The sequence below is a fragment of the Beta vulgaris genome, chromosome 2 (genome assembly GCF_026745355.1).
Source record: "Beta vulgaris subsp. vulgaris cultivar EL10 chromosome 2, EL10.2, whole genome shotgun sequence".
NCBI lineage: Eukaryota > Viridiplantae > Streptophyta > Magnoliopsida > Caryophyllales > Amaranthaceae > Beta > Beta vulgaris.
This window is the reverse complement of record NC_079203.1, coordinates 22,748,894-22,770,813: the sequence shown is the minus strand read 5'-3', so window position 1 is coordinate 22,770,813 and position 21,920 is coordinate 22,748,894. Positions and strand designations below refer to the sequence as shown.

At 34.7% G+C, this 21,920-nt stretch overlaps 1 protein-coding gene across 12 annotated transcripts; it reads right to left on the bottom strand.

The window, feature by feature from the left end:
* Positions 1-404: 404 nt before the first annotated feature.
* LOC104887108 (3-hydroxyisobutyryl-CoA hydrolase 1) lies at positions 405-21,788 on the bottom strand. Of its 12 annotated transcripts, none has more exons than XM_057392544.1 (16): positions 21,614-21,784; positions 20,337-20,536; positions 20,177-20,239; positions 18,526-18,606; positions 16,730-16,798; positions 15,356-15,419; positions 14,919-14,998; positions 14,690-14,773; positions 12,898-12,982; positions 7,121-7,206; positions 6,806-6,927; positions 3,800-3,860; positions 3,536-3,634; positions 969-1,070; positions 850-891; positions 405-736 (listed from the first exon to the last, which is right to left on the bottom strand). In XM_057392544.1, exons 3-16 carry the CDS (start codon positions 20,213-20,215, stop codon positions 599-601), a joined length of 1,152 nt encoding a protein of 383 aa, XP_057248527.1. In that variant the 5' UTR covers positions 20,216-20,239; positions 20,337-20,536; positions 21,614-21,784; the 3' UTR covers positions 405-598. The 12 variants fall into 12 exon arrangements, 11 of the variants coding, with proteins under 11 accessions (XP_057248527.1, XP_057248528.1, XP_057248530.1 ...); XM_057392545.1 differs by having other exon boundaries at positions 20,343-20,536; XM_057392547.1 differs by having other exon boundaries at positions 20,375-20,536.
* Positions 21,789-21,920: the final 132 nt, after the last annotated feature.

Below are 21,920 nucleotides of genomic sequence, written 5' to 3'. Positions count from 1 at the left end.
ATTTATTTTTAAGGATTCAATAAATATGTTTAATAGCATTAACTAATTACAACACATATTTTTAATTTTGTGAAAACATGGATCACTAAGAGATGTTAGATGAGATGCATACATAATTAATTTTAATGAACATGCAAATTTATTTATTTTTAAGGATTCAATAAATATGTTTAATAGCATTAACTAATTACAACACATATTTTTAATTTTGTGAAAACATGGATCACTAAGAGATGTTAGATGAGATGGTGATTCTTTGAAAACCCTTGCATAAGGTCAGGGGTTCGAGCCCAGGCTTTAGCATATTTATTTTTTAAATAATGACCACTTGACTTTATTGGTTAACGGACACGTGGCAGAATTCTGGTGGCAGGAGGAGGAGAGTTCCACGTGGCACATCGACGTTGTTACGCACGCCTTTTAATATATGTATAGATGATATTTTCTTCATCAATTCAAACAGTATAAAATTATATAACATTTCCAAGACTTTACACCTTTTTCATTTAAGAAACTGGTTGGTGCAGTCTCCAACCCGTTAATTTCAGCGCATTTTACATATCTCCATCGCCTGCTGACATTCCTATTACTTGAATATCTAGAGCTTAGCCATAGCTGATGCAGGCAAGTTCGACCTTGCCGGAAGCTTAAGATCCGTCCATTCTTCACCATTCACTCTAGAGAAATAATGGTCCACCATATCGTCAGTGACCAGATCCAACCGACAGGGACTCCACTAAAACACACCATGGCATTTGGAGAAATCAAGTCAAATTTTAAGACACACTTAACCTAGCCAAATAGTATCAGGAAAAAAATGGATAACTTAGAAACTGAAATACAAATTACCTTGGGATTTTTGTCTTTGTCAACCAAGATTGCCCGACAACCCTGTGGTCAGAGGACAAAGTTCAGCACACCACACAGCACAATATGACAAGAACTGAAACTAATATAGATTAAAGAACCTCGGAAAAATCTCTGCTAACTTGTCCTCGCAAGACATGGCAAACCATCCTATACTCACGCATAAGGCATTGGCCAACTCCTTGCAATCTTCCTTCTCTGATCTAAAAAGATCATGCCATAAAGATTATGGAAAGTATTAGCATATAACTTCTTCTGGATTAGTACTTCAAAAAAGTTTAATAGAGGGGCTTCATTTGGTATCGCCTTATGACCTTCCTATGGGAAATTGAAATGATTAAGTACATTCTCTAGCCTATTCAAGAAATGTAGGAAATGATGTCCTTTTTCTCGAAGAACACACGCGAAAGCTTGAGTGTTCACAGGTAAAGGTGATTGATGTCATACCAGCAGCCCTTCTTCCAGAAAAGGACATTCATTCTCTAGATTCAATTAAAACAAGAGATAATAACAATATCCATAGATTTCTCTTCCTCTTGCACTTCTTAGAAATTTAGATAAGACCAAACAGAGAACACACATGAAATCCACGCACATAAGTCCAAGAAAAAGATTTTGAATAAAGACAAATTGTGGTTGACCACTTTTCATTACATGGCTTATTTGTTAATCCTCTCAAACTAAATTTATTTCATACAAAATAATGTGAATGTTTTGAGCAACGTAGTCAATATTTCGCTATGAGCATTTCAAGTACAAATAAAACAACCTGCGACTCAAGGTTAAGCCACGATGTTACAAATGGTATCAAAGCACCTTTACGAAGATGTGTTGGCTACAGATAAAAAAAAATGTTAGTTACCTAGTACCAAAGGATTTGATACATGGAAAATGAATTGTTTAGATCAAGTTCGGTTTCAATCATATTTTAGTAATGAGTCACTCGGTTTAGCTTCGAGACATCCACGTCTATTGTTATGATAAATAAATTAATATAAGTCGATTTTGCGATCAGGTCATGAAATTTAAGGTACAATTCCAATTTTGGTCAGATAATTATAATATATAATCAACAAGAGGATGCATGATTTGTTCATCACCAAGCTAAAACTAGAAAACGCAGACATCATATAGGACGTTTTCAAGAATTGCTTAAACGAACTAGGTGGTAAAGATTGCAAAGGAAGTTGAACAACCCTAGTGCATTTGTTTGCTCCAAAGGCTTACCAATTGTTACTTATACTGGATCGAGTCTTTTCTTTTTATAAAAAAGAACAAGATAGCTTTCTGTAATTTCATCTATTTGCCCTATCATTGATATACACTCAAGCCAACGAGTTGAGAGTCCAAATGAGTAAGATCATAAACTGCCTTAGGATAATACGTTTCTTGAGTTTATTAACCAACGCAGAACATTACCGACTTCAAATTCTAACAAGCTTCATAACCGTCCCAATTTAAATCGCAATTCAAAACACATAATTTAAACTCTTGGGAGAGAGGGCCTCATTCCAACAAAGAAAAACACTTTGACTAATCAACTCCTCTTCACCAAACATAAGCACAGCTATTCACAAGCATCATAAAATATAATTGCAAGAGTAACATAATAAGTACTAAAAAGGCTTAATAATAGTTGGTTAGATATAGATGAACTATACATTCATATAGTATTTGCGGAGTTTGCCTATAGATTCTCCTGACAATGATATATGTAGTGAAATTGCTTATCAATTAGGTAGGGAAAAATTAAGGAACAAATTGGACAAACGCTTTTGAGAGTAGGCTTTGAATTAGATACTTTTTTATTATTATTATAACAAAGAGGTATTACTATTTTCTATCCATTAATAGTAGTCTATGAAGTTGTTTTTTCTAAAGAAATATGTTTTCCTCTCTTTTATTTTTAGAACCATTTCATAGCAATTTCAAAACCCCGCCTTGAAATTCCTTAAACAAAGATCAATTTCACCTGCATACTTGTATAATCTGTACCAATTTCTTTATCTCTTTGCCTTGCCCCATGGAACATCGTTATCTATAGAAAACTTAAACTTAACTTTGCTAGTGAATAAGTTTCATATATTAGTCAAAAAATTCAGTTAAAAAATTACGATACGATATGAATAGTGCTAAAAGTAATGCAAGTAACCAAATAAGGAGGAAGCAGAATGCAGCAAAAAGTACTTGAGCTCATGGAATCATCTTGTCATATAAACTCACAACACAATAAAATATCAAACTATAGTGGCCTAGATGTTAGTTTCAGCATTCCATAATAATTGTTTAGGACTAGCTTGAAGAGGAAGCAAGACAACAAGTGAGTGGAGAGAAAGGGAAAGGGAGAATATGATTCCCTAATAATAGGGGAAATCAGAGAAAGAAGGGATCACGCTGACAATTGTTGAGAGTTTAGTTTGGTATTTGGGATAGGACAAACCTCTCGAAAGCTTGCAGTTATCACTTTATTTTACTGTTTTCCGGAAATTATCAATGAAAGTTCATCTAATTTTCTTAGCCAGTAATTCAGTCCAAGCTATGTCAATCCATATAATTTATGAGAGCCTCTTCTCAAGGAACATCAGGCAAAGGGCTTCCCTCCCCATCTTGTCATATAAGCTCACAATAATTTTCAATTTAGTGTAGTACCTAAAAAAGATAATCATACCGATTTAAGAAAGATTTTCAAACTTGTTGGAGATGCTGTCTTCAGTGATTCTATTGCTGCAGAAATCCAACCACCGCTTCTCTCAGCATTTTCATTCTCCTAACAAACAAAATTCTCTCTATTAAAAATGCTAAAACTGAAAAAAGCAAAAATTAACAGAGCATTATGAGTTATGACCACCAAAAGGATTTTCCAACAAAAGGTATCCTGGGCCTGGAGAAGCAGAATATCACATATGATGATCTATCTTTTGAAACAACTTACGAGAGAAGATAAGATGTCTTCCACAGTTCTGCATGAAAAGCACTTGTCAACAATATGCAACCTGCAATATAACAGAAGAAAGTATGGCTCAAATCTATAAAATCTGCAAAATCTAAATAAATTTTCCTATTCTTCATTTCAAATTTTAACAAGATATAACACATATATTTATAGTCCAGCAAGAACATTAAGTATAGAAGTGACATCTGAATTTTTTATTGAGGCTATTCACATAGTGTTCAGGCATCAGGGTAAATGGTAGCATGTATTACCTTTTTTCCCCAACAATAATCCTGAACCATCAATATCTTCATAATTTAAAAAAAAAAAAGACATAGTGAGGCTTTATTTTATTAATTATTTTCAGTTTTTTTGGGAGGGAGGATTTTATATGTGGCTTACATTGCTATATTTTTGTCATTTTCTAGCTCTTTAAGGAATATCTAAGAGATCCACAACATTTTGATTACTTTGCATTTTTCCCTTTAGAGGTCTTGGTTTTGCTCGTGTAGGTTTTGGCCTACAAGATTTGAAGATGTTCTGGAGCTGCATGATGCCATAATCTGATATTAGGGTCGTGAAAGGAGCAAGGAGTGAGGTGTCAAAGAAGAAAAAGAGCTCAATTAGAAATTCCACTTCCTAGGAGTGCTTTTGAGCAGAACCAAGAGGAAAAGAACACAGAAAAACAAGAATCAAACTCCATGGCATAATATGAGCGCTTCCAGTCTTGATTAAAATCCAAAATGCCTCAAATCAAGAAGCTAAGATGACGGGCAAGTACACTGGCCTACATGCATAGGTATACATGTCTCAAATTCCCCCAACTATTGCTTCCCTTGCATTTGCCACTTGTATCTCCATTTGTTTGTGGGGTATTCTTTGGCTTTATTCCTTATGGTCAGATTCCTTTTCTCAATTAAAGTTTATAAGGCCACAAATATTTGGGAGGGTAAATGTTTATCAGTTTTAAAATTGGGATTTAATGCCCATATAACCTTGTGTTCTAGGTGTTTTCTTCAAAATCCCCCACGTTTACATCTCAATGTGAGATAACCCGTAACTTGTAAATATTCATTTGACTTGACGATTTTGGGGATGATATCACAAAGGTAAAGAATCCTGTAATCCTCCGCAGACCCCTTACATTACCTTTCCAAAATTTCATCTACTTATCAGAGTTTCTTCTTTCTTAACCTTTATCTACAAATTTTATTACATATAAAACCGGGTCATATCGATGAAATTTCAAAAGACAATCTAGGGTATGGGGGATATTTATCCAGGAATCTTTACCTTAGCAATATGCCAATGTCGTCCCAACATTGTAAGTTCTTGGACATTATACAAGTTAGGCCTACCTCAAGAAGGGGGGTAAATGGGTTATTTTAGAGATTCACCTTAAACACAAGGTTAATGGCACAAATTATAAATCCCTTTAAAATTGGTAATAAAATCTACGTAGGTTATGAAACTACTTACTACTATTTGCCTATGAAATGTGTATTACTTTTTCTCTCCCAAACCATTTATAACTACATTTTGCATCCAATCCGTACTAACATAGTATCTCCTTCAAAACAAATTACCGTTCCAACTCCAGACAAGAAAATCAGCAATGATTGTGATCCCTTAATCAATGTCTTATAAGAATTAGAAAAAGAAAGTGTTCACCTTGATGCAAGATCTTGTACGAGATTCTGACACTTAGTCTCAGATAGAGCCTAATGAAGCATAATTGTCTAAGAAAATGATGTTTATCTTTTTCTCCTTAACAAATCCAAGTTAAATGACATCCTTAATTATTTCTTCAGCACTGGTGATAATATTCCAACAATGGAAACATGGATGTCTGGCTCCACCACTAATATAACGAGTAACTAATAAAAACATTATAATTTCAATACTAGCAATTTCTTCTTTCTGGGGGGAGGGTGACGTGCTAAGACCCGAAAGTTTCAAATGCAAATTACAACAGTAAACAGAGGAATTATGAACCAGATAGAAAGTTGTACTGATTAACTAAGAGTAAATCAACCAAATACAACTCCTCGCTCTTTTGAGAGGAAGAGGAACTCTACCAATAGATCTTTTCTCTACTTTTCTGAATAATCTAATATGTATAAATACATGAGTTTATATTTATTACTAAACTTACCTACATTCTCTCACTAATGGACTAACTGACGCTTGGAAGATTCTCTCAATCATTACTCATTCATTCTCTTTTGCCACTCATTCCCTTCTTACAAAGTAAATTACTTAATTACCCTTCTTGTGCCTCCTAGTGTACGTGTACACTATGGGAAGAGTATCTGAGGTCTTAGCATGACGGCAAAAAGGAAAGCCTAAAACAAAGAGCAAAAAGAAAGCAGAACTGGCAGTCTCTATTTGATACCAAATACTCCCTCAGTTTTCTTTTATCTTCCTCACTTGGAATATTGACACTATTCACAAAAAGAGAGAACCTTGACATAAGGAAAAATATAGCCATGTGGGGTCTTGTTTGATTCTCTCAGTGAATAGTTTATTAATATTCAATCGTTATAATTTTACTAATATGTAATGAAAGATACTTAAAGTTCAATAAGTGCATCAGCAAACGCGCACAGTTAAAGTAGGAAAGATAAAAAAATACAAAGGGAGTACCTACTTGTCATTGTTGGAATAAATGAAAATTGTAGTTTGTAGATTACAAATGAACATTTGGAATATCTAAAATTTGTCAAAGTGAATCAAAGCAAGCACAAAACACAAGGCACAAATAGAGAAAGATGATTAGTTTCACAAATAGCTTTTTATTATACCTACAATGATATGAGAATAAGAGGCAAACAGATTGCACTTCTTCAGTTTCTTTTTTTTCTTTCATATTTGCGTTAAAGCAAAAGAAAAGCAAAAACGCAGTCATATATTGCATATGTCTGCAGTCTGCACTTACTGGAATATATAGAACTACATCCAACTAGAAAAATAAAGATATATATCAATGATAGGCACAAATCTTACTCTCGATAAGCGCTCTTCTCTTTCAGAATAGGTACCTCCACATATTTATCAATGATCTTACAAATATTTAATGGATCATCTATGTTCACCTCACAAAGCTCTTTCTCCAACAAAGGCAATTGCTGTGAATCAAAGAGTTCAAAAATTAGAGACTGTAACTGAACAAAAGTAACATATTCAAGCAATTTGAAAGCAAGTCCTTTCGGCAGCTTGCTCGGTTCTCTATACAGTCTGCAGGGAAAAGAGACAGATATATGCACTCCAATTGAATAAACATAAGAAGTTGCTTCAAAAATAAGAGAAAGCAAGGTGCACCTTGGAGTGAACAAAGTGAGTTGCAAGGCCACATGCAAGCATTTCAGGACCATCCAACCTTGTGCCAGTGAGGCCAACATATTCACCTACAAATAATATAAAACATGAATTTGGTAATCACCAGATAAGCAATTCTACGGAAATTCATTAAGGAACAAAAAGAACTGCAGATTGAATCCAACAAAATGTAGAACTGTGATTGTGGATAAAGGAAATTGACAACGAAATAGTCAGCAAAACTAATTAAATGGATTTATCAACATATAGCTAATATGGTATCTGATGTATATCCGGATATGGATATAGTATAGGTTCTGACAAGCTTCCTTCACCTATGATTGCCTAATGGTTGTAAATCAAGGTTAGGGTTTCACTCACCTTTAAATCTGATTTGGGAAGGGTTTTAAATTGATTTGTTTAGCTTCACCCACTAACAAAAACAATCTAACTTAATTTAAGCTCCATTCACTTAATCTCACCAAAATTGACAGGATGAAGCTTCAAGATGTTAACAATCTAAAAAAATAAAAAACAAAAAGAATCATTGAAATAGTATAAGTAGATTGCTCACAATCATCAAGAACTTTTCGCTGTGCCAGAAAAACCGGATAAACGTATTTTGCTTCTCAAGCTTACCTAAAAAACACCCTATGATGGTTAATGTTAATTAACCCCTTAAATGTCTTTCTAATCCTTAAAATTAGTCATACCCAATAGGTGAATGATCTCCACTATAGCTTTGGATTTGGTTGGCTACCTGCATACATATCATACTCTTTTTTTCGAAGATTCTTAAAGGTAAAACAAGAATGCAAATTTATTTTCACACAAACAATGGATCCATTCAAACAATTTTTGTGTACTCCATATGAGCATAAGTAGGAAATTCATTCAATTTACCAAGTAGAACGAAATCAGCAACGTCTTTCTCGACACCAAACGTATGCTCCAACCAAGTAAGACAGTCTTCTAAAATGGTGAAAAAAATCTTCAACAACTTGTTTGCTTTGTAGGTGGGCAATGATGATCAACTTCTTGGTTATAATATTCCTCCTTAACATCAACATCAAGGGAAACTAGGTTTTCAACTTGTTCTTCATGTAGTTTCTCTTTTCGTTGTTGAATCCACAACTCAATCTCCGCTTTCTTCCTTTCTATTGCCAATCTTTCTTCAAGCATTGGTGGATACTTAAGATCTTGTAATTTTTGTTGACCCCTTTCCATTCTTGTACATGCTTTCTCATACTCTAATTTATGAACATAAATATTCATACTAGGAGTACAAATGACGCAAAAATGACAAAGAGCAAACCACAGAACCTGCCCAGAATTTTTTGTTGGATCTTCAAGCTTCAAAACCCCACTCAAAACAGTTCTAAAATTTATGAAATTTGGTGAACCTGTTTCTCTATATCTTCCCAGCAATTGACTAAAATTTCACACAAAAATATCACGCCAAACCCTTGCAGTTTTATATATACTAGAACTGGTAAAGAAGAGTCCGTTTTTAGACTGATCAACAAAAATCCACTCACTTTAATATCAAATGATCTTGATGAGTTCCCAAAGACGTGCAAAGTAGACATAGAAATAACCAGTTTCAAAAAAAGAATCGCCTCAGAATCCTTTGAAACAGAGGAGAACAAGGTATTCAAAGTTACCTTGGAAACTGACTACTTCAGAAGCTGCCAGATATTTTGATTGACTTCGTTAGTCAGCCACATGCTACGAAGTTTGAGACAGAGAAAGCTTAGGATGTTAGCTTCCTACAGATTCAAACATCTCTCAAAATCTACCATCCACAAGCCCTCACACACTGAATAGATCGATTGTGCTCTGATTCCGACATATGTCCCGTTACAGATACAGCTTAGGTCTACACAAGCTTTACTCATTTATGATTGCCTAAGGGGTCTAAATCAAGTTTATGGCTTCACTCACCTTAAATCTGATTTAGGAAGGATTTTAGATCGATTTGTTTAGCTTCACTCGCTAAAAAAAAACAATCTAACATAAATTAAGTTTCACTCACTTAATCCAAGGGTTTTATGTTTAAGTTCACTCCTTAAACACGAGAAAAAGTTGGATAAATACTTCCAAATTCACAAAGCAATAAGCTTCAAAAATCACTCAACAAATCTTTGATTACATTAGTTCATACAAGACCCTTATATAAGCTTACAAGAAATAAAAACATAAAGAAAACTACAGAATTACAACCAGCTGCAGTACCTCCATAAATATTGCTTTTCCTTCCTATTTGAAGCTCTTTATGCTAGGAAACCTTGGTTTCCAACACTTAAGGTGCTTCCAACCCATGCTCCATTGTTGCAGTTAGCTAAAAAATAGCTACTGCCTATAAGCTCACAAAAACAATCAGAAAAAAAGCTGGAAATTGCGGCCTACAAATCAGGATGTTTATTCCTTGTTTTGGTAATCTTCTTGTTTTCTGCTATTGGCCTGAGCTAACTTCTCATTAAGGTCAGTCAGTAAGCTGCTTGGTTAAATAGGAGCTAAAGTTCAGATAATAGGTGCTTGCCCATTAAGGTTAACTAACACCGTGTAAAAACCGGGCCAAAATAAATGTTCCAAGTTTAGTGCTACTGCAAATTCGTTTTGCAATGAAATCTCACCAAAAAATTGACAGGATAAAACTTCAAGATGTTAGCAATCCAACAAAAAAAGAATCGTTGAAAAATTTCCAAGTAGATTACTCATAATTATCAAAAACTTTTCGTTGCTCTAGAAAAACCAAATGAATGTATTCAGCTTCTAAAGCTTGCTTATTTAGCAGCCTAGGATGACAGTGTCAATCAACCCCTCTAATGTCTTCTTCAGCCTTAAGATTAGCCAATTAGCCATACCCAATAGTTGAAACTATCCCAGTATTCGTAGGATATGTGCATTCATATCAGCATCTTAATTGAAAAAAAGGAGACACTTAGTTGATTACTGCTCATTGTCCTTTTAAGTTACATTAAATAGTTTGTAACGTTGAAGGCTTCCGCCAATGTCAAAAAAAGAAGAAAGGATTGACTAGTTACTACAACACCCTCTTTTGAGTGCAAAAATGAAGAATTACAACCATTCCTTACCCTTAACTTGGAAGCTAACCTGTGATACTCGCTATGAGAAATGAAAATAACAATGAGGAACAAGCCTTAATCCTAATAGATTGGAGTTGGTTGCATGAGTCGAGATTTCAGGTGGTCGTTTACATAGACTTTCTACTTCCATAATATTCTATAAATTGTGATATGATCCACAAAACCAAATTTCATCGTGAAATATTTGACAGTTTGGCCTCCATCGAATTCATTTAAAATCTTCATAATCTCAACTCTCCAATACCTATGGGTCCATCATCTAGTCAACATCTCACATGCTTAAAGCATCAAAACCAAATTTTTTTATCTTATCCTCAAAATCCGCAACTCCATCCTTCCTTACACACATAGCTTCATTTGAAATCTTATCTCTTAAGATGTTCCCCACTTTTATCTCCAACAGAAGCACATCTGTAATCCCCATCTTTCTAATATGACATTAGTAATATTCTTTTACACTTTCAGCTCATATAATAATGTTGTTTCCAATAGCCTTCAATTAACATTTCTTTTTAACCACAGAGGTAGGCAACAATCACAAAATCCCAATTGTTCCTCTCTCCTCGCCATTAGTCATCTTGAAATTATTTTACGGATCACGTCTTGGCCAATATCTTCATTCCACTATGGGTAAATCTTTTACCAGCCAATGTTAATACATCTTCGATTACTCCCTCATTGTTAGTAGTACACTCCATGTACTCAATTTTGCTCCTATTAAAGAATTAAGCTATGTTGAACCTTGAGCTTTAAATTTGTCTTCAATGCTCTAATTCAACACTACCCTAATCTGTAGTCTTCTCCATCGACACAATATCATCCGCAATAATAGATACACCACCCTATGTATCTCGATAGGCCATGATCTCTCTGTAGTACTCTTGTAATAAGGAAATCCTATATTACTCCTGGAGTCCACCACACGTTATAACATTCATTTCCATGTCCCTATACATATCTTCAACTATCAATATATCTTCTTCACGTCAATGAAATCATGTGCAAATCCTTCATCCTCAGCTTGTATTTTTTAGGCTTTTGTTTGTATTCACCCATCTGGCTTGCAATTTATGCCTTCGTGGATCTATCGTGGGTGCAACAACGGAGTTTTTGGTATTTGTTGTTTGTATGGGGAATTTTTTTTTTGCTTTGCTCTTGTTTTATTTTACCCCCTACCATCGCTGCTTCAAACGTTGGTTGATGACCTTGGCCTAGCAGACTTTTCGGCCTCGATATCTCGAAGCCAGCAAATTTGTTCTTAGGTGATAAAGATAACAACAATGGCAGAATGATCAAGTTAGTTTATGAAGCATTATCTGCATCTTTCTGAAGGTCCTGTGTAAGTTCTACAGAACCAAGAGCTCGATCTTACTGTCTACGAGTACGTGCTCGGTGTTCGTGAATCGTGATCTCCACTCTTCTGCTTGAAGCGGAGTATTGGGATTTGTTTATGTTCACGAAGCTAGCTTGAAATCTTTCCTTCTTGCATCCTAAGTCTTCATATTCTGATAATCTGATACGATATTATCGTCTGTTATTTTAGTTTCCTGCTTTACAATAGTATCCTAGTTGTTTCTTATTTCCTAATTAGCATAGGGCTGGTTTTGACTTTTCTAATATATATATTGTTGAATACGGAATGTTATTCCATGAGACAATAAAGTCACTTCCATCAATTTCTCCATATTTTATCATAATAAGTTGTGCTCTGTCTCATAAAATGATAAAATGTATGGCCTATATGGTAAAGTGTCCTGACAAAAAACCAGATCGGTTCTCCAATTTGCTCATCCACTTCCTTAAGATATACCTTAGGCCACAAGGGGAGACGGGTACAATAGCAAGTGGAGCTCCCTCCCTATGATCTTGCCATGGTCACCCATTAATATATTGGAAGTTAAGATCTCATCTCACCATGACGCAAAAGGTAATATGCACCTCAGCAAGTATGTATATCCCTTAAATGCTTAAAGAATAGGCTAGCTGTAGAGATATACACAAAATTTCCTTGAACTTCGAATGGGAATCTTTCTCACCCAAACCACATGATGTAGACTTCCCCCACAAGCTCTCTTTCCCTCTCACACAATCAAGTTTTCAATTTCTTATTTTAACCCACTATCTACTATAAAGCTTACCCCACTCAACTAAAACTCTTAATATGCATGCCCAATATGACAGGATTTTTGTTTTAGGACAAAAGGAATACTATTTTGAATATCCCAAAAAAAAAAAAGAGCAAAACACATTAAGGTAAGAATTCAATTTCAATTTTGTGTAGATCAAAAGCGACCAAGTAAATGTCATCTATGTAAATACTATGAAGAAATGGGAATATGCACATTGGCCGATGACGTTACACAATTGCAGAAACAATTTTCAATTTCGTACAAATATCCAGTACTTATAGGAAATGGGAAAATCAAGTAAAAAAGGAAGCACCGCCTATCATAAATATTTCACTGTTCTGTTACTGATAATGTAAGTTAAGAAAAAAAATGAACTCATGTACGGAAACCTTCCAATTATGCTCTTACTTCCCTCTTTATCTCAACTTGTTACCGATGAGGTCTTCTAGTCAGACAACAGAGGTTTCTCTGGATACAAAGGTTTCCTTAGTCTCTGTCTTAAAGCCTTAAACAACCTACATCATGAATTAAGAATGCTTACCAAAGAATCCTGGTAACCTTGACAAGAAATAGGATGCACCAACATCTGGAAAGAGTCCTAAAGCCGTTTCAGGCATTGCAAAAACCTGCAGAAAGTCTACTTTAGACAATCATAAAACTTATAAAACCTTGATCACAAGGCAACAGGCAAAAAAAAATTATTTAGATCCAGATGTACATTGTACTTTTAATAATAAATAGAAACGGAGGGGGGGGGGCAGAGGAAATCTCATATCCTTAGTTACAGTTCAAGAAATTAGAGAAGGCAAATGTAAAACAAGTGCCTAACAGCAACCCTAATACCATAGGAGACCATATCTCCGGATTGCTTTTAGAATTAGATAATCAAGGAGTTACACGGTCAACTAAAGACAAGACAATGCTTTAGCTCTCTCCTGCCAGCACATATCCGGCGAATTCGATCTACGTCTTTCTTCCGTTAGATCTTATGGTCATGAGAAGATGTAATTTTGTTGTGTTGTTCTGGTGACAGTAGTGATGATGGTGGTTTTGTCGGTGCAACAATTGAAAAGCCATCAAAAGTCATTTGTTTCAATTTCGATCAGAAAAAAAAATAGTTTTTGTCCGTAATTATCAATTTTGGTCCGCAAAAATCAATATGGTTAAGTACAAACCACTTGTGATCACCAAAAATTTGTTTTAATGGATTCTCATCAGTAAAGTCAAATGAAGATAACAGGTTAGCCACGTGATAAAAATCTCTATAGCTTGTCTAAAGTTCGTTTAAAGAACTGCATAATCCCTTCATTGATCGCCATGTACGCATAAGTAATCTTAAAAGTTCCCTCGATGTTGGCCAAATACTCACCAACCTTTCAGAAAAAGCACTTATTAGTTTAAAGAAATGCATAATACTCGGACAGGGTTTATTAAAATATACTGCATTGCTGAATTTAGGTGGTTTTGCAATGGAAAAATTAACACTGATAATCTTTAACTATTAGTGGTCATATCAAAATAATCTGAATTATTAATCAACTCAGAATAATCCCAACTATTTGATCACCCTTCTTATAACAGTTAATTTAACTTTAACTTGTTAAGCAGGTTAGATTGACGATGTGTCCAAATCTGATTGGGCTGAAATTTTTAATTCTCAAAGTTTGTTTCCTCTCTCTCCTCCTCCATGGTTTTCCCAGCCCTGACCTCAACTACCATCTGAATCATCAAATATCAGTAGTAACCAATTCCCAAAACAATGCTAAAGCGTTTCCAACAAAAAGAATAAAAACCGACATTAACCATTAGCATGAGAAACTAAGTCAAAAATGACAAAATCAAACTCAAAAATTCAAAAAAAATACAAAGAATAAATTTCTATTTCAGCCCAAACGCAGCATGGAGCAATAATAGCAAAGAATTATCGGTTGGATCACAAGGAACCTTGTAGCCTAAATACTTGCAGCATCTAGTTGAAGAATCACACCATAAAAATTAAATGTTTGGTGCTTTTTAACACCGGCGAGAAAGAAAAAGAAGGGATCAAAGAGATTCAGATTGGGAAACTGGATTTACCATGAGTAGAGGCGAAAGAGAGCATACTGCATAGATGAGGGAGCAAGTTTTTTTTTTTACTGGTAAAGGGGGTCACCGGCAAGGATGGACTAACATGAGAAGGGTAATTGAAAAGTTAGGATTAATATTGAATTAATTAATAGTTTGGATTGTTTTAAGAAGACCACTGATAGCTCAGATTATTGATGTTAAATTTTCCTTTTGGAAAGGGAGAATACATAGAATTAACAAAACAAAGTGAAGGAGTCAGAAGATACCGTATTTTCAGTTACGATGCGAAATCTACCATGAATTGATGCACCAGCTCCACCTCCCATGACAATCCCATTAAGAATTGAAACCTTAAATGATGTTTGTACATAAAGTCACCATCCAATATGAGACACTTTAGCTAACTCAATCAAAGGGAATTTCAAAGGGCAGAAAATTATTTTTGAACATTTTCTAGGGGAACGGAAAATTTAAGGGGTGGAAGACATTCACGACCTGCGGTTTTCTGTATGTCGCCATGATATAATTCAAGATGAACTCTTTCTCGAAGAAGTTTGCACCTAATTTCCAATTACCTGTTACCAGCCATCAGCAGAAGCTATTCAGACGTTGCGACTACAAATATACAGAATACAGAAGCTAGAAATGAGCACACGGTTTCATATGATTACACATTTCAGCTTCGAGCTTGCCAACATGAGAGGAAAGTCACTAAGATCATACTACTACTTTCTCTCTTCAAAAGAAATACAGAAGCTTAGATCAAATTATTCATGCAACACCATATATAGTGGTATTCCATGGACAAGTTATAGGTAGATATAGTTATCAAAATTAATACTCTTGGTATATCAGAGACAAATTTCATCAAATTCTTTTTTGGAACAAAGAGAACATGAATTTTGGACAATCAAGATGGTCTAACAAACAACCTTCACTAATATCACGAACCACAGTGGCAACGTCACCTCCAGCACAAAATGCTCTTCCATTTCCCTGAGGAAAAAAAAAACCACAAGTATCACATATAGTTATAGCAAGTGCACTATGCAACTTTTAAGAGGATAGAGCTCATAATTAACAAACTCATATGTCCCACAAAGTGCATGGTTAGGAAAAAAAGACTGCCATTTCTCAGAGATACAAAAGAAAGAAAAAAGCAAGTTGGCAATTCTTTGAATAACAAGACACCAACAGACCATGTCAGATGGACCTTATGATAAGGCAACGAAAACCAGCTTTGGAATTGCTGATGATTTACTTCTACTATGAAATCAAATCAGCACTTCGCGTGGAGTCCTATCAAAATCTGTAACTCGAGACAACAGCTAATTTGCTAGCTTCATATCCTGTGCATGTGCAACAATATTTCTGATATTTTTTAAAAAGGAACTAAAATAAGGTGCTCTGCAGAAAAAGGAACAACAAGGTCGATTTGGGCTCATAGTTTGATTAGGTACTTTGAAATCTTAAGGACCTTTCCAATACAAGGATTTACAAATAGTCATCTCTTATAACAAAACATTGCACTATTATAGAAACCACTATATTTGATCATTAGTACTATAAAGAGTTATTTAGGCATCCCGTGATAGTATTCCAAGTTTCTTTCGCCAAAAACAAAACGGTGGAAATTGTAAGAATTAACACAATGCGTCCTTCATTAAGAAAAAGAAATCAAACATCACAGTTTCTCATCTCATTATCATACCCCTCAAACTAATCTTGAGGTTGCAATAGCAGAAGTTTTTGGCCAAAAAAAGTACAAATAAGTCACCTGCTCCCAACTCATACCTTATTGAGATATCAGTCACTTGAAATACCTATATTCCTCGAAAGGGCTTCTTGTTCCAAAATTTAGTGATGCGTGAACAAAGAAATTCCTTCTTTCCCGACCCCCTATGTTTGCATGTACCTTATGTACAAAAACTAGAAATACATAAAAGTGATATAACTACCATTTCAGAAAGATGGAGTCAATTCAGGGACCAACAAAGATGTTAGAAAAAAGTAAAATATGTCTAGATAACTAGATATGCTAAATGAAAGGTGCAGATTTCGATTATTATCCTATCATATATTAGCATACAAAATGATATACTATGAAGACTTCAAAAAAGATTTCAACTCAAGTTACGTCTCTATTACTAATAATTCTTTCTGCGATTCCCTGAAACTTGTATAAAAAAATCTATAGAACATATAATAGGAAGAAACAATTTTCTCCTATCAGACCTCCAAGGAAAGTTGGGTTTTTCATATATAAACACACTAACAAATGTATTATATGAAAAAAAAAAAGATACCTTTAAGAGAACCAGCTTGACACTAGAATCGTTTTCGTAGGCCTGGAAAAGTTCCAATAGCTGAGAAATCTGTATAAACCATTGTAAATAAAGCTCATAAAAACAGATTTAATCGATATCCTAAAAGAGCACAAAGGACTCCCGTAAAAAACACGACAGATGTAATGTTATTATCAGTCGTCATTAAAAACAACAGAACAGCACCAGCATGTAACCAAGCAAGCCTCTAAGTCATTCCACTCCTTCCCCTGTCACCAACGCAATGCAACACCACCCACCTATCCACCCCCAACCTAAAACCTCTACCACCGTTATTTATACAAATACCACAACACCAGCAAACAATAACGACGACCAATCACTACTATATATTTTACTTTCCACAGAATTAAAATTAAAGATAAAAATCATAACAGAAGAACAATAGTTACCGCCACCACAAAACCACCAGAGTCATCATTGTGAAAAAAAAGGGGACTTGTGAACTGTTATTTAATTTTATCAACCAAGATCTCCAAACCATAACGGCTAATATCAAACTCCTCAATAATGAATGATGAGGTAGCGATGGAGGTAGCCATGAGGTGGGGAAGTTTCCGTGTCGGCACCATTAAAGCAGGGGGGGTTTAGTGAAATGAGATAGTGTTTGGTTGGGGACATGGGTTCTAAGGGAGGAAAAAAGTGAGGATGGGAGGTTTATAAATGTACAATCACACTTTAATGAATTTTATAACAACTTTTTCCGCCCTAACCAAACACATTAAGAAATTGGGTGGTTTCAAGTTACTTCATTTTTGTTTCTCAAGTCCTTTCCTGTTGTGTCTCACCAAGCAGTCCCTTACAGGTTTCACATATGTTTTTGAGGTATTTTAAACTAAAATGAATGTAAAAGGTAAGCCTTGGATCTTAAAAGTGGACAGTGGTTTAAATATAGATGAATATTGGTTAGATAGATGAACAAGCTAAAAGGTGGATCTTAAAAGAAAAAACCAATCATGTTTATCCTAATACACCCGATACATGGTCCCTAAAGTATGAAGAATTGGAGCCTGAGCTAGTAATAGGATAAATAATCCCTCCTTGGATATATGCAAGCTCAGGACTAATAAGACACTTGATAAAAATGCTTGACCTAGGTATTGTAACATATCCTTTTTAAGTATTGTACACTATTAGACAATATTAGTAGCACTACAAGACATGTTACAATATAATTAAAAAAATGATTTTTTCACCATATACCCCTGACAAATTTTTGTTTGCACCATATACCCTTTCGACTTATATTAGGGGTGGTGGGGAGGGGGGTTGTTGGGGTGGTGGTGCAATGGGGAGAAAGGGTAAGGGGTGGGGGAGGGGTGTTTAGGGTTAGTGTTAGGGCATTATATTAGGGGTTAGGGTTAGGGGTGGATTTAGGCTAGTTAATGAGGGTTAGAGGGGGTTTAGGGGTTAATGACTAACGAAATTTAACGTCGTTAGTCAATAAGGGTAAGTGAACGTATTTTTTTGAAAAGTGGGGTATATGGTGAATTTTAAAAGGCGAAAGGGTATATGGTGCAAAAAAAAAGTTTGACATAAGCGGGGAAAAAAATTTACATATCTCTTATATCATTTGCATATTAGTGTACCTGTGTCCTATGCAGACAGAAATGTGGATAAAATCAATCTCAAATCAACCATAATAACTAATTTCCAAGCCCAAACTTCATAAATCTAGAAAGAGTCGGTCCATCAAGCTAAGCTAAAACTAAAGGAAAAGGATGTAATCAAGTAAGACGATAAACACAACTGCATACCATTTGGTAGGAAAGTGCATTCAATTGCTTCGGTCGGTTCAGAATTACTGTTTGCACGGATTGTTTATCTTGAACCAAAATCTGCAAAGAATTTATGAATGTTAAATCAAGTGAAAAAGTATCTTCAAGCTAGAAGCTAGAAATCTATTAAGATAGAGTCAAGAAAATCATGTGCAGAAACTCATTTGCTTTCATGCAACTCCACAAACAAACATCAAGCAAACATGGCAAGCATCCTACACAAGCAAAGGAAGAACCCATAAGAGCAAATTGACTTAGCCTGTGACGCAACTGAATTAGGTGATTTCTGAATCATACGATTTAAGAGAAGTTATCTGTTTCAGAACTATATCCAGCGCACTTCCCGTGGACGCTGCTCATGATGAGGGTAGCCTATTCTTTCTCTTCTCACTTTGCACATAAAAAGCCACTTAACAGAACAATATCAACATAATGTATTAAGTCAGCGGTGTTACTTAACCATTCTACATTTTATAAAATTTAAGTGCTATTGATCCTTTCAAGTCATCTTTACAATTTCTATCTACAGAAGAAAAGGGGTTCTTCTTAGTTTCTTATACGGTGAGTACTTCAGCACAATTTGTTCATTCCTCAGTTTTGAGCAACTTTCAGGAACTATTTAATTAAAAGTAAGCATCTTAAATTAAAAATAACATAACAAAACAAATCATGCCTTTTAGATCATCTAAAGGTAATTAAATCGTGTACATAATCCAACAACTATCCAATAAGCTGAAAAACTCTCTTTTTAATGAAATAAATCACTTGCATCAATATCAAAGCCACTAACTTTGTTATCCACTTCATTTCCATACTACATTTATGTTCACCAATAACCAAAGGCATTTATTTTAATCACATTGTCCGTATTCCCAACAATTTAGGTCATTCATTTTTAAATAATTAACTTTTAATATAACTATTTCATGGAATAAATTTCAATATTTCAAATTGAAGCACAATATTTGATATGTACAAGGCCCAAATCGCTATTATAATTTGGTGTCCACCTCAATGCCTGAAATACCCCTATATATTTAATATTAGAAATTGTTAAAAAAATGTCATTGTTTTATTGATAAAATACATTTTTTAGGCCTATTTTTTCTACCAATTATGTTTTCTATACATCAACACGTGCATGTAGGACTAATTTATAACTAGCCTTATACGTAAGCAATACGTACGAAAATATATAGAAAATTAAATTAATTGTGTAGAATTGTCTTCGCATTTTGTTTTTCTTTCAAAAAATTGATCTTCAGTTTAAATGTGATACTTTTTTCTTTTTTCCGCCCATTTTTCGTATAAATTAAGCAGTTAAGTATCCCCTCTATTTCAATTTTTTTTCCATTTTCTATTTTTTGGTGTTCCTCCATGTGTTGCCATGTATAATAGAGATTAGTATAAGGTCTATGATATATCTAAGACGGCCTTGTTAATTGAAACACACCTCAGGCAATCATATATGTACATTTTCCTTCAACAATAAGAGACACAATTCAGTCGATAATTTGATCAACAAACATGCATGCACCATCATATCACTATGATATTCTGAAAAATAAGTAGCAACAAGTAAAATCAATTTTCCCTCAAAAAAAAAAAAGTGAAAACAATTTAATGACACCTGATCAAACTCAGAACTGGCTGTTTTACCATACGCCATGACTGCTTGCAATGTCTGCTAGATCTGTGGGAGGGGAAAAAAAAAAGAGATAAGAAGTTATCAGTTTTTTGAAAGCCATAAGCAATCAGATAACGCAAAGAAGAATTCAATTAAGTGATACACTTGCGAAGGAAAATAAGTTCCAAAATTGCATTTAACGTTGAAGTTTCTGAACTCTTTCTCTTGTCCCTGGTAGAGGGGAATCTCCTTCTCTCCTCTTTCTCCCACTGCAGTTTCTTGGAGTTTTACTGCTAACTTGTCAGAGTTGTTCGACAATAGGTAGATGTGATAAATACAGCAAAAAAAGGCTGAATACAGCACCTAAAATTTTGCAGAACTTAACCGTGGTTAATTTTAGCTTTTTATAATTAAAAAAAACATGAGATGCATTTATAACCTATTGTTGTTCGCAACCAGATTCCATTACCGCCTTCATTGATCTTGTAACTAGTTCGGTAGCACCACCTCTTACATTACTTTTTTGGAACTTCATGACTTAGAAATATTGAGCACACCATAGTATAATAGTATTATAAAGTTCCGAAGGTCACCATCAGATGTATATTTATAGGGCAAGTGCCAATGTGTTCCTTTGTTGTTGTTTTTTTACTGAAGTATACAAAACCACAGCAATTATAAATCTTAATTCCACAACTATTACTCAACAAAAAGTATATAAATCCAACTACAGATTATAAACAAAATTTTGAACCACATAAGATGTTCACAATTGCACAGAATTCGTGAAAAACACAAATCTAGATAACTAAATATCGAACAACAATACTCCGGTACGCAAGTAGCAATCAGATTTTTTTAACAGAATTGGAAAATCTGCTGATCTTTGCAGTGCTTTCTTGATCCCCCAAAGTTGAAACAAACTTTAGCAATACACTAATATGTACTCCCTCCGTTTCCTAAAGATCTTCCCTCTTTTCGTTTAAATACGTTTCTAAAAATCTTCCCTCTTTTACTCTATTCCTTATCTGGAATTTATTCCCCTTTTTACCCTCTCATGTCTCTATCATATGGTCATCATTACATTATTAATTCAATTTTACTACTTTTTTCTCTCCTACTTTAACCCCTTTTTATTTGTTTATTTATCTTTAACCTCTTTCCTTCTCCTACTTTACCCACCCCACACCTCACACAAATTAATATTCTCATTGGTATCTGTATTAACAGTAACAAGATCTTTATAAAATGGATGAAGTACAATGTAATTAAAGCTGGTTTAAAAAGGCACTTCAATTTGAGTTTGATAATTCAAAGAGCTAAACACAAAGCACGGAAATTTAACTACCTTTAATACAGGTCACTCATGGGAAACTCGAACCACATTCAAATTACATCAAAACAATCATAATTCTTTTTGAAAAAGGTTCAAGAAGTTACCTGGTGTCGAAGCAACAGCTGAGGTGGGGGTCGTGAGCAATAGGCGACGGGGAAGGTGGGGGATCGTTAGTGTTGGGAGACGGGGTAGCCGGCGTCGCGCGAGGAGGAGCGACTAGAAAGAGGAGTGCTGTGAGGGATAAGTGATGACTATGATGAGGACAGTGCGTGGAGGGGGGGTGGTTTGCTAGTTTTGCTGTTGGGGTTCATATTCAAAAGGGTATGTTAGTCTTTTACTTTTATTTTTTTGTTGTATATATACAGAGTTAGATTTTAGAGTTTTTTTTTTTTTGAGGGGAAAAATAGCAAC